Here is a 12,927-nt window from a genome sequence, read left to right as displayed (position 1 = left end):
AGTAAGAGTAGTTACATTTTACTCTGACGTCCACTCGTGTGCCACGGAGCACACAGTAAGAGTAGTTACATTTTACTGTGACGTCCACTCGTGTGCCATGGCGCACACAGTAAGTAAGAGTAGTTACATTTTACTCTGACGTCCACTCGTGTGCCACGGCACACACAGTAAGAGTAGTTACATTTTACTCTGACGTCCACTCGTGTGCCACGGCGCACACAGTAAGTAAGAGTAGTTACATTTTACTCTGACGTCCACTCGTGTGCCACGGTACACACAGTAAGAGTAGTTACATTTTACTCTGACGTCCACTCGTGTGCCACGGCACACACAGTAAGAGTAGTTACATTTTACTTTGACGTCCACTCGTGTGCCACGACACACACAGTAAGTTAGAGTAGTTACATTTTACTCTGACGTCCACTCGTGTGCCACGGCACACACAGTAAGTTAGAGTAGTTACATTTTTTTAAAAGGAAGGGATGTGTTTATGGAACCTGTGAATCTTCTAGGAAACTGAATAATAAAGTTCTTACAACCCCTTGCTCACGTTACGTGATTTCAAAGGAAAAATGAAGTAGATTAATATGGTATTGAGAAACAGTTGTTGGGGCTGGAGAGACAGTTCAGTGGCTAGGAGCACTGACAGCCCTTGTGGAGGACCCAGGTTCAGCTCTCAGGACCCACATGGTAACCCCCAATTCTCTTTAACTTCTGGTCCAGGGGATCTGATGCTCTTGTCTAGCTTCTGTAGGCTCCAGACATTCACATGATACGTGTACATACATGCAGGCAAACGCCCATACACATAAACTGAAGATAAATCTTAGGAAAAGGAAGAAAACAGCTGTTGCCGTTGGTTCTTTTGTGGATTTCCACTTGTACTCTGGTCCTTCATACAGCTGTTAAAAGAAGGAGCAGAAGACTTGGCCAAAGTTAGGGGTCTTTCTCTATTCACCAGAAAGTGAGATATTAATTGGCATGATTTTCATTCCAACTTTTCTTGTATCATTAGCCCATATTGTAAAGCACAACAATTCTTTTGCATTTTAGCTAGTCAGTTAATTATTTATATGGGGCTCAGGGGTCAAGCTCAGGTCACCAGACTTGGAAGGAGGCTACCAGCCGACCTCCTTTCTCTGGAGTCTTCATTCTCCTTTTTGTCTGTCTCTTTTCCGTAATTCTCCTGCCTCAGCCTCCTGTTGGCATGCACCTGGCCAGTTAGTTCCTTCTGCTGTGGGCTTTACTATTTCTCTCTATCCTTTACAAACCACTGGACTTGAATAAAAACATACGAATATCAGGAGAGTTTCTTACCACAGGTGAGGATATAGCTCATTGTTGGAGCCTTGTGTAGCGTTGTGTGACATACTCAAGGTCCTGGGCTTAGTCTTAGAATTGAAACAGGACAGACCAGGACCAGGCAGAGCCAGCTTTTAGTGAGGTGTGGTGTTCCATGCCTTGGTGTTAGTGCCAGGAGTCCGGGTGGGGCTGATGCAGGATCCCAGTGTTCAGGGGCTGAGGCATGAGGTCACAAAGCAAGACCTCATTTTAAAAACGGAGAAAAACAAGAGCTGGATGTGGTGGTGCACATGTGTAAAACCAGTCCTTGGAGGAAGATCCTGGGCCAGTAGGGTCTTTGAAACCCTGTTTCAAAGCCAAACAAAAAGACCCAACCCAGCTGGCCTTGAACTCAGAGAGGTCCACCTGCCTCTGTGTCTTGAGTGCTGGGATTACAGGTGTGGGATCCTGTAACCCAGCTGGCCTTGAACTCAGAGAGGTCCACCTGCCTTTGTGTCTTGAGTGCTGGGGTTACAGGTGTGGGATCCTGTAACCCAGCTGGCCTTGAACTCAGAGAGATTCACCTGCCTTTGTGTCTTGAGTGCTGGGATTACAGGTGCGGGATCCTGAACTTGACCAGCAGTGATGTTTCGAAAGAAATGAAAATCTTTTAGTTTTCTCCTTTAAAAATTACAAAATAAGGAAAAGGTAAAGAACAGAGAGAAATTGTTAAATCTTGGAGTGGCTCTGCAGGTGGCGGTTAGCACAGGACCTGCCGGTGCTGGCTTCCAGCACACAGAAGCCTGGCGAGCTGTGACTGACAGGGAAGCATTCCAAGGAGGCAGCGAGCACTGGCAGGACCTTTGCTTTAATTGTTTTTGGTGACTTTTTCACTTCTGGAGGTCACTAACAACTGGTTTTGAGAACAACATTGATAGGGGCTGACTCAGTACACATACAAAGCTGACTCCCGACTGACCGGCTCTTGTCACACACTGAAGTGCTGTGGGCCTTGTCTTCTGCAAGACATGCAGATGGGTAAATCATTCCTTCTTTCAAGGCTGCCTTTTGTTTTCAGAACACTTAACATAAGGTGGAAATGGTAGGCTATACCTGAGAAGAACAAAGCATCATTAAATATAGTCAATCATCACATAAAACTGTAGCCACCAAGGCCATCTTAAATAGGAGCATTCTTTCATGTGACCCAGTTGTAAAACAAAAACAAAAGAAAAAGCAAAGAAAAAGCATCAAACAGAACTCACCGCAGTGCACACAGATTGGCCTGATGTCCTTGCTGGAGAGAGGAAGCCCAGAGAAGCCTGAGGCCACTGCGTGTGGGGGGGGGGAGAGGAGAGAGAGAGAGAGAGAGAGAGAGAGAGAGAGAGAGAGAGAGAGAGAGAGAGAGAGAGAGAGAGAAAGAGAAAGAACACTAGCTAGCTCACGGGTAGGATGTGCATGTGCTGGAAATCTGGCTAGGACACCCTGAAAGGCTCAGGAGATTGCTGGTGAGGTGCACATCTGGACAGCTGTCTCCCAAGACGTCTGAGCTTGCCAGTTCTACATTCAGTGCTTCCTTGTGAAGCAGTGAGGGCAGATGGAGGAGGTTGGAGTGGAAGAGCCGCTGGTGCGGTGGGACTGGGTTCTGTTTCCTGTGTGACTTAGAAGGTGCCCTTTGCTCCTTGGTAGATAAGTGAGAAAAGAATCTGATTCCCAAGTAAGCTCTGGGGTAGCCAACACAGGTCAGAGATGTTTCTCCCCTGCAAGAACCATTTTCTCATACCGACAGTGTGATGACAAGTTGTTTGTTTGTTTGTTTTTTTTTTTTTTTAGAATTACATCAAAATATAGATTGTTTTTTGGTGTGTGTCTAATAATGCAGCTTTTGAATTAGGTTCTTCATATTCCTTCTGGGCTCCTTTCATGGTGAGGATATAGCTGTGAGCTCTAATGTCTGTGCATCTGTCTGTCAGCCTGGGTGTCCGACTGCACCTTGCCATGTGATGCTGTGCATGCCTGCTCAGGTTTGTTTTCCTCTGTCACCTGCTTGCTGTGATTCTACACACTTTTTTTTCTTCTTGTTCTACTCAAACAGGACAATCAATTTTTAAGTTCACTTGCCTTTTCCCTTCTGTGCCAGATGCCACAGAGGGACAATTTTCAATCACCTGCAACTCCAGCCCTAGATTATTTGGCATCTTCTTCTGGCTTCACACACACACACACACACACACACACACACACACACACCCATACACAGAGAGAGAGAGACAGAGAGAGAAAGACAGAGAGAGAAAGAGAGAGACAGAGACAGAGACAGAGAGAGAAACAGACATGGTCTTTTATCCATTGGAATGAAATGCTGTGTCTTAGTCCCACACAGCATCCCGTTCTGAAGAGGTGAGCGCCGATGCTTGCTAAGCTCCAAGTCTTGGGAATTTGGTTGCTGTTTTCAGGAGGCAGAGACCCAGGTGTATTAGCAGACTGACATAATTTTATACTGTCAGCATTTCAGGTATGTCCCTGCTTTCCCGTGTAAGATGAGTGACACCTGGTTGCCAATGAAGTGTACACCACTCACTCAATGTGATTTTCATTCAGAATTACAAAGTGGTTTTATTCTTGGGTTGGACTGGATGCGCGTGCTGTCTGCACCTGTCAGCCCCAGGGCGCTGGAGGCTTCCTGAGCATTGTGTCTGACCCTAGTCTTCAGTTGGAAATTGAATCCTGCCTGAACCAGGGCTTGGCTCCCACCCTCAGAACTTTCTCCATCCAGTTTTATGTGTACTTGACACTCCGTAACATGCCCATGCTCAGTGCACACTCAGAGATCAGCCTGTCAGCTTTGGGCAAACTAAACCCTGGAGGGGTAAGGTTGAAGCCATTTCCCACCCTCCTCCTCACAGCTGCAGATCTGAGTTGGGTAAAGAGAAGTAACTTGCTGGATGGGCTGACGTGCCAACTTCCCTCTCACAAGGCCAGCCTTTGCTTTGTCCTCTCAGGAGAGTCGAGCCCCACGCGTCGGGAGGCTGTGAAGAGAAGGACAGCGGAGTACCTCATGCGTGCAGAGAACATCTGTAGCCTCCGGGCTGCGCCTCAGCTCCACACGGGACCACAGGTATGGGGAGCCGCCTCTGTGCTCTTTGGCCTTTTGGGTTGTTTCTGTTCCTATCTTTCAGTTTTATTTATAATTAGAACATTGGAGAATTTTGTTCTTTGGAATTTTTCTGTAGATTTCTTAAGTTATTGTTAGAAAGGAAGGTTCAGAGTAGAGTAAGACCTCCACCGCCTTCCCCACCCCTCCACAGCCTTCCTTCCCCACCCCTCCACANCAGCCTTCCTTCCCCACCCCTCCACAGCCTTCCTTCCCCACTCCTCCACAGCCTTCCTTCCCCACACCTCACAGCCTTCCCCACACCTCATAGCCTTCCCCACACCTCACAGCCTTCCCCACACCTCACAGCCTTCCCCACACCTCACAGCCTTCCTTCCCCACACCTCCACAGCCTTCCCCACACCTTCTGTATGCCCTTGTCTCTGCCCTGGGCAGAGAAGGACAGAATCTAAGGAAGGAACATGGATCCTGGCTCATGGTGGTCATGGCAGGGAGGGCATGGAGGCAGACGCAGCTCGAGCTTGCTCACATCTATGTGGAGCGGGAAGCAGAGTGCGGCGCTCTGTGATCTCTTTTTCCTCTTTTTGTTCTGTTCTGGATCTGAGCCCGTGCTGTGGTGCTCCTACATTTAGGGCTGGTCTTCCTTCTTCTGTTCACCCTCTCTGGAAATATCCTCACAGATATGCCCAGAGGTGTCTCTAAGGTGATTCCAAGTCAGGTTGACAATGTAGATCTAACCTCACCACCTGCAAGATGCTCTGAGCTTCTGAGCCACACACAGCTTTTGTGCAGCCCAATCAGCCATTTGAAACTGTTGTAGAGAGAGTCCTGCAAGGGTTTGCTGGTAGCTGCCTATAGCTGCTGAGGCACAATGCTGTGTTGATGCTTTAGGCTATTTGAGGCTACCCCAGCCCTGTCTATATGGCATAAGGCTTTAGGAACATTTCTTTTTTAATAGCTTTAATGTCAGGTCTGTCTGGATTTGTCCAGTTTCTAGAAGTAGCTTTTTTGTTTTAAATTCTTACTAAGGTTTTTGTAAATGGGAGAACATGTTTAGTTTATTTCCTTAGTTGATCCAAGAGGCAGTGTCTTAGTTAGGTTTTTACTGCTGTGAACAGACACCATGACCAAGGCAACTCTTATAAGGATAACATTTAATTAGTGTTGGCTTACAGGTTCAGAGGTTCAGTCCATTATCAACAGGGTGAGAGCAAGGCAGCATCCAGGCAGGCATGGTGCAGGAGTTGCTGAGAGTTCTACATCTTGTTCTGAAGGCAAATAGGAGAAGACTGACTTCCAGGCAGCTAGGAGGAGGGTCTTAAAGCCCATGCCGACAGTGACACACCTACTCCAACAAGGTCACACTTCCAAATAGTGCTACTCCCTGGGCCAAACATATGCAAACCATCACATTCCACTCCTGGCCCTCATAGGCTTATTCAAACACTTGAGTCCTTGGGGGCTATACCTAAACACAGCATAAAGCAAAATACCTTAGTTCTAGTTCAAAATTCCCCCAGTTATAAAAGTTCAAAGTTCAAAGTCTTTTCTGAGATTCATTCAATCACTTATCTGTAATCCCCTATAAAGTCAAAATCAAAAGGCAGATCACATACCTTTAACATCACAGGATATAAACACCATTCTAAATGTCATAGTGAGAAAATACTGAAGCAAACAAGACCAAAACCATCTGGGCAAACCCCAAACTCTGCATCTTCAAGGCTGATGTCAAAGTGTCTTCAGATCTCCAACTCCTTTTTCATCTTCGTTGACTTCAGCATAATGCTCTTTGGCTGGTTCCATTCCCTGTTAGCAGTTTTCCTCAGCAGGTATCCCACAGCTCTAGCATCTTGAACATCATGGGGTCTCTAAGGCAACTTAAGTTTCACAGCTTCTTGTTTCAGTGTCTGGTACCCACACATGGTCTTATGGGCTCCTCCAAAGGGCTTGAAGGGTCACTTCTCTACCTCTGGTTGACTCCACTCCACTGCTGCTGCTGCTGGTGGTGGTGGTGGTCATCCTATGGTACTGGCATCTCCTAAACACTGCTGTCTTCCACTGTAACTAGGCTTCACCAGTAGCCTCTCATAGGCTCTCTTCACGGTGCCAAGCCTCTACTCCTTTGCATGATCCCTTCAGTCCTGGACCATCAATTGCAACTGAGCCCTGACCTTCACCAATGTCCTTCCCTGGCCTCTCACAGGCCTTAGCTACTCTGCATGACCCCTTCATGCCTTTAAAACCAGTACCACCTGGGTGACTCTTCTTCTGAGACAGGGTCTTTCTGCATAACCCCAGCCGGCCTCCTGCTGCCTAGGGCAGAGATGATTGGTATCCACCACTGTCCTCAGCCAGAGCTGAGTTCTGGATACCTTTCCTTTTGTCTGTTACATGCTTTCCCTGACAGTAAGGAGTGACTCCTGCTCAGGTGTTCTGAGGTGAGGTCACTCTGTTCTAAGTGGGGCTGCTAAACCAGCAGCAGCAGCAGCCCCACCACGGAGCCTGATGGAAGCACAGACTCTTGGGGCCCAGCTCAGCCCTCCTGAATCCTGTGTTCCACTTGGATAAGTCCTGAGCAATATGCATATGTGCTATAGTTTGAGGAACACCGAGTCTACAGGCAGGTGGAGAGTGCATACTGAGAACACTGAATAAAGCAGAGAGACTGTGGGTAGGTTAACAGTTGACTCAAAGGAGAAGCCAGGCAGTCTTTACTCAACCTTTTAGAGAACAGAAATAGCAACCAGGTTTTAACCGAGCGCTAAGTGCTGATCACAGGCACTGGTTGTAACCATCATTGCCTGGAGCTATGTGTCCCGGGCTTAGGCCTTGGCCAGTTGAGCAGTGTTATTTTGCCATCTCTGTTGGGCCATTCTCTCTTCTTGTGTAGCCCAGGTATAGATGAACCTAACCAATCTTTCTTGACATCTTGCACTACAGTGGCCCTTACATATAGGAGAAACACTGACTTTTTACATCAAGCTATATAGCTGTGTTGCCTAGGAAGTTATTTCATGCTGCTTTGTAACAGTGTGCTACATTGATAATGATTTTTTTTTACAAGTAAGAGTTTATTATTTAATTCATTTTGGGACAGGGTCTCTCATGGGGCCCTGGCTGGCCTTCCCTTCATGGCAGTCCTCCTGCATCAGCAGTCCTGAGTGCTAGTATTGCAGGCATGCACCACCTTACCTGGATACACTCACAGGCCAGTCCTCTCTCCTGCCACCAGCTTTTGTCACCAGAGACAGCTTAGCTGTCTTGCTTCTCAGTGTCCTTCTGCTAGAAAGACAAAATAAGCCAAGATCTGGATCTGGTTTCTGAAACCTCTTTATGTTATTAAATCCTGTAGATTTATATTTTTTTGCTGTCTAAAGACAGGGACAGATCTGTGGAGTTATAACTAATTTAAATGCTACTATTTATAAGAAATAAGAGATCATTAAGAATAATTTTAGTTTTTGAGTATTTCATAAGCATATGCAATGTATTTTATCAGATGCATTCCTTATTTCTCCCAGATCCACCCCCCATGGTCCCTCCCATACCCTTCTAATTCTGTGTCCTCCTTTTTGACCCCCAAGTTCAAGGTGTGCTGCCTGTGTGGACCATGTAGTGGCATGTCCACACACTCAAAGCAGACCGACTCCTGTCTCCTATAAGCCAACAGTATGAGGTTTTTAAAATGATCCCTTTATTTCATAATTGTTGTGTATTCTAGTCAGAAGCTTGCAAAGCACTTTAAAGAAGAAAGAGAAGTTTTGTGTCTGTCGCCTTTGCCGTTCCCATCTGCCCCAAGTCACTGTATTTGCAGCAGCACCTACTCAGTGCGTTATGGCTCCTTTCTCACACAGAGCACGTGGTCTCCCCACTCGGGAGAGCACCGTGCACATGGTTCTCCTCGGCATTCAAGGTCTGTGGAAACCAGTGTGGACTTTTGTTTTCCGGTCCTCCACTGCGACCCTCACTGTAGCAGACTGTTCATGCCTCTCGATGACCTGTGTCGTATTAGGTTTTTAATGGCTGTGATAAAGTGCAAGGGTTTATATTGGCTCACAGCTTCAGGCTGTGGTCACTTGGCTCACGGTTTCAGGCTGCGGTCACTTGGCTCACGGTTTCAGGCTGCGGTCACTTGGCTCACGGTTTCAGACTGTAGTCACTTGGCTTTGTTATTTCTGACCTGTGGCCGTGGTAGAGCGTAAGAATGGAGGCAAGTCTCCATGACCGACTTTTCTCCTCTTAGGCCCACTTCCTAAATCTCACTAACACACAACCCCAATGACTTTTAAGCTCTGAATCCATAAGTAGAATCATTGATGAGGTCAGAGCCCTCAAGACTCAGTCACCTCCCAGGGACCTCACTTTTGAATACTGCTGAGCTGGGACGGAGCCATCAACATAAGGGCGTGCGATGCATCCACAGTCTACACCATAGCACTGTTGTGTTTCTCACTGTGCACTCAGAGTGAACTGTCTGTAGAATCTGAGAGACCAGTGAGCAGGGACTGAGAAATGTGAACAGAAGACAGGATGTTGTGTTGTGGAGTTTGGAGTATTAAACATCAAATGTAACAGATAAAATAGTACTTTCCCTTGGTAGCTCTTTAGCTAAAATTACAAGCAGCTTTTCTTTTTTGTTGTTAATGCAGCAAGATGCACATGTTTGCATGTGTGCATGTGTGTGTGCGTGTGTGTGTGCGTGCATGTGTGTGTGTGCATGTGTGTGTGCGCATGTGTGTGTGTATGTGCGTGTGTGTGTGCGTTTGTGCGTGCGTGAGTGCATGAGTGTGTGTGTGTGTGTGCGTGTGTGTGTGCGTGTGTGCATGAGTGCATGTGTGTGTGTGTGCATGTGTGTGTTTGTGCGTGTGTGTGTGTGTGTGTGTGTGTGTGTGTGATCTAATAGAAAGATTGTCAGCAGCAGGATTGGAGCTAAGGTCTGTCTAGGATCCCATTCTCTCTTTGTGATAGAAGTGATTCATCCTTCTGAGTTTCCCTTTGCGTAGGAGGAAAACAGAGATTATTAGAGCAACTTTCTGTGAGTACCACACTCAGTGTAGGGATGAGAGGGTAAAGATGAAGGAAGACAGTTTAACTCCTGTAGAAGAGACTGGGTTTTTTTGACAGTTCCAGTGGATTCACTGATGTCTTGATACACATTTGTATGCATTAAACATTTTCCTTGGGTTTTCAGCTTTTGTTTGTTTGTTTGTTTGAGATAGTGTTTCTCTATGTAGCCCTGGCTGTCCTGAAACTCACTTTGTAGACCAAGCTGGCCTCAAACTCAGAGATCTGCCTGCCTCTGCCTCCCAAATGCTGGGACTAAAGCCGAGTGCCACCACTGCCCAGCCGTTTTCAGCTTTTAAGGAGGCAGTGATGTATCTTTTTTCTGACATTTACTTTAGTTTCTAATGAAATGTGATATCGAATAACATTTGTTGAGACATATCTAAGAAATCAGATTATATCGTTTAAAATTTATTATCTGTTGCAATTGAGATATTTTATCAAGTTAAAGCACCTCTAAACCAGAAGCCGCGGCTAAGAGTAAGAATGGCTTGGTTGGTGAAGTACGAGGATCTTGGGTCCCAGCACCCATGTAAAAAGTGAACATGGCGTTGTAGGCCTATAATGCTAGCACAGGGTGGCAGGGATGATGACCTCAGGATCCATGGAGCTGATCAGCCAATCAGTGGGCTGCAGCTTCAGGGAGCGGTCTTTCTTAAACAGTAAGATGGAGAGTGATTGAAGAAGCATCCAGTGTTGACCTCTGATCTCTATGTGCATGTGCAGACACACACACACACACACACACACACCCTTAGCCAGATGTGGTACACACCTGTAATTCCAGCATGTGGGACATAGAAGCATGAGGATCCTCCCTTGGCTACAAAGCAAGTTCGAGGCCAGCCTGGGCATCAGGAGACCCTGCCTACAAAATTCAAACCAAACCAAACCCCTCCCAACTCCAGCATCACTAGGTTCTTCCTGCTGCACCCAGAGATGAGGAAGCTACTTGAAGGCAATGAGAATTGATTGCTGCCTTTAGATACTGTCTCTCCTGATTGGTAGTCTCCCCATGACAGCTTGCACCTCGTTCCTCCAGGCAGTTTCCTTGCTAAGTTTCCTGACTCTACCCCAACAGTGACCAGGGTGCAGTTCTTGTTAAGAGCTCTGTCTTGCCATGCCAGTCTGTGAAGTGTCGGGAGAGGGGTGTCAGTAGGTTCTTTACCATGCTGTCCCCTCTGTACTCTAATCTAGTTTGCTGATAAGGCCATCTGCCCTATGTGACAAGGCTTTGTGTCTCCTGTGAGGAGGAACTGCGGAAGTCCAGCTGGACACGCTGAGCCCTGTTCCTCTCAGAACTTAGCTCACTGGCAGGGTGAGGCCAGCGCTAGAGTTTGGAGGTTGAGACTGTTTCTAACTGTGGTGCTCCAGCAGCCTTTTCCACAGTCACTGATCTTGTTTGTAGGTAATAGACTGGTTTCCACATCACAGATAGTCAAATATTTAAAGAAAAGCTCTTTTTCTCATGAATCACTCCAAGCTCTGTTCTAATAATCACTGGCTATACTGATGGGGCATTTATTTTTCTCACCATTGGTTGGCGCTTTTTTCTGGTGAACTTGAATCTGTCAATTCTCTTTAAAACATATGGTATAGATTAACGTGTGTAACTGCTTACTTTGTTTTATAAAGAAACACTGAAGGACTGTTGTTTCAAGGTTATACCTCTTCTGTTTCAAGTGAATCTGTTTAATAATTTTTTTGTTTGTTTTCTTCCTAAATTACTTTTGGTCTGTCTCGGGTAAACTCAAGGTTGTCACTGACTTTGGCCCGCTTAGCTGATTGTTAGACAGTTTCATGATGGCCCTAAAAACATGATCAGCTCATTAATTTTTCTTTTTAAAAAACCTGTTTTCAGTGGTATGACTTATTTACTTGTGCTTTGTCTTGCCTTTTCATTTTGATTTTCTTTATTTTGATATTTTCATTTTATATTACAGACAAACAGTAACTTTTTCCTTTTATCTCTCTTCTCTGATTTATGATAAATTTAGTTTCCTTTGGCCTGGTGTTTGCTTCAGTAGGCAGTCTTCCTTCAAGTACCTCCCTGATTGATGTGTCATCTTTGATATCTTCCATTAGCCTCCAGGATCACTAAGTTCAAGGCCCCCTTGGAGCCTAAGGAGCCCTGCCGAGGAGCTGAAGGCCTTCAGAGTCCTTGGGGTGATTGACAAGGTAATTCTTCAGTGTCTCTTCAAGAGTTCAGTCATAAATCGACTGCATGCTGACATTCTGTCTTTGAAGCTTTGGATCTTAAGGATATGAAACAAAGGGGGAAATGACTCAAATGCATCTGCACTTTAAAATAACAAAGCAACTGAGAAATGGCTTTTATCTCAGCAACTCACATAAGGTCATGCAAAATACATCTGTGCCAAGGAGAAGGTGTGTGTTTGTTGGCATTCAGTTGAGTAAGGGGTTTTAATTTTCTAAAGTGTAGTGATAGGAACATAGACTTCGTTTCGCTTAAATTCGTGAATTTGTGGCTGTTCAACATTAACCGATATAGTCACTTTAATGGTCAGAAAGAAAGTTGGACTTCCTGGTAGCTGTCATTTATGAGCACCTACTCTGTGCCCACACCTCCATAGTAGGCATCTATATAAAGTGGTTAATGGAGCCCTTCTTACATTCCCATTATGCTCATCTTAGTGGGAAAGTGATACAGAACATAGAGTGCCTTGCCCAGAAGTCACCTGGCCAACTTGTAGGAGTACTGAGCACAAACCTGAACCTGGTTGACTCCAAAACCTGGCTTCCTGGCTTATTGAGCCCTTTTTTATCTTCTCTGGTCCTACAAAGCTTAGTGACATGTCAGTTATGCCGAATGGTTATCAATCCTGAGCCTGCCAATTTGGATACTCTGGAAATACTAGGCTGCTCTACCACCCTAACATCAACAAAATGCTGTGTTCGAAGTTGACACAAATGGATCTTGATCTCTTGACCTCTCAGCATTGTCCCGAAAACACCCGAGTGTTGTTTGTTTTGGTGCATCCACTGCCACTCGTGTGCTGAAGTGTTCTCGTGAGTCCCTGCTGCACCTGAGTGGTGTGCGGTGCAGCCTGAGAAGCTCACGCTCTGAAACCCTAAAAGAACATCAAGTCAGAACTTGGGTGAGGCTCTTGGAGTTCTACTCTTGTGCGCATTATTGTCTCAAATAGGTACGAAAGAAGTTTGAGCTTAAAGGATTCTGTGCAGCAGGACATTCTGTATGTTGTTCAGAGCCTGTCGCCTTTCTGCATGTGCTGTCAGATTAGCAGACTCGTATCCTTTGACTCTGACTGTTCATTGTTGTGCTTTGAACCTTAAGGCATGACACAGTTCTGGTAATAGCTAGGAGTCCCACAGATTAATACAAGCAGACTCTTGGCAGCTTTTGTAGTTGAGGCACAGACCAGTGCTCTCTATCTGCATTCTCCAGTGCTCTCTGTCTGCGTTCTCCAGTGCTCTCTGTCTGC

General features: G+C 45.9%; 1 protein-coding gene across 4 annotated transcripts in view; it reads left to right on the top strand.

The window, feature by feature from the left end:
• Positions 1 to 12,927, top strand: part of Rps6kc1 (ribosomal protein S6 kinase C1) — a 137,777-nt gene that overhangs the window by 63,906 nt on the left and 60,944 nt on the right. For 3 of the 4 annotated variants that reach the window (XM_021198093.2, XM_029538787.1, XM_021198091.2), the window contains 2 exons: positions 4,284 to 4,399; positions 11,549 to 11,641. In XM_021198093.2, coding sequence (XP_021053752.1) covers positions 4,284 to 4,399; positions 11,549 to 11,641 — 209 coding nt within the window. The remainder of the gene's footprint in view (positions 1 to 4,283; positions 4,400 to 11,548; positions 11,642 to 12,927) is intronic. The other variant, XM_021198094.2, reaches the window with a different exon arrangement.

The sequence above is a fragment of the Mus pahari genome, chromosome 5 (assembly GCF_900095145.1).
Source record: "Mus pahari chromosome 5, PAHARI_EIJ_v1.1, whole genome shotgun sequence".
Classification (NCBI taxonomy): domain Eukaryota; kingdom Metazoa; phylum Chordata; class Mammalia; order Rodentia; family Muridae; genus Mus; species Mus pahari.
This window is presented reverse-complemented; position numbering and strand designations above follow the sequence as displayed.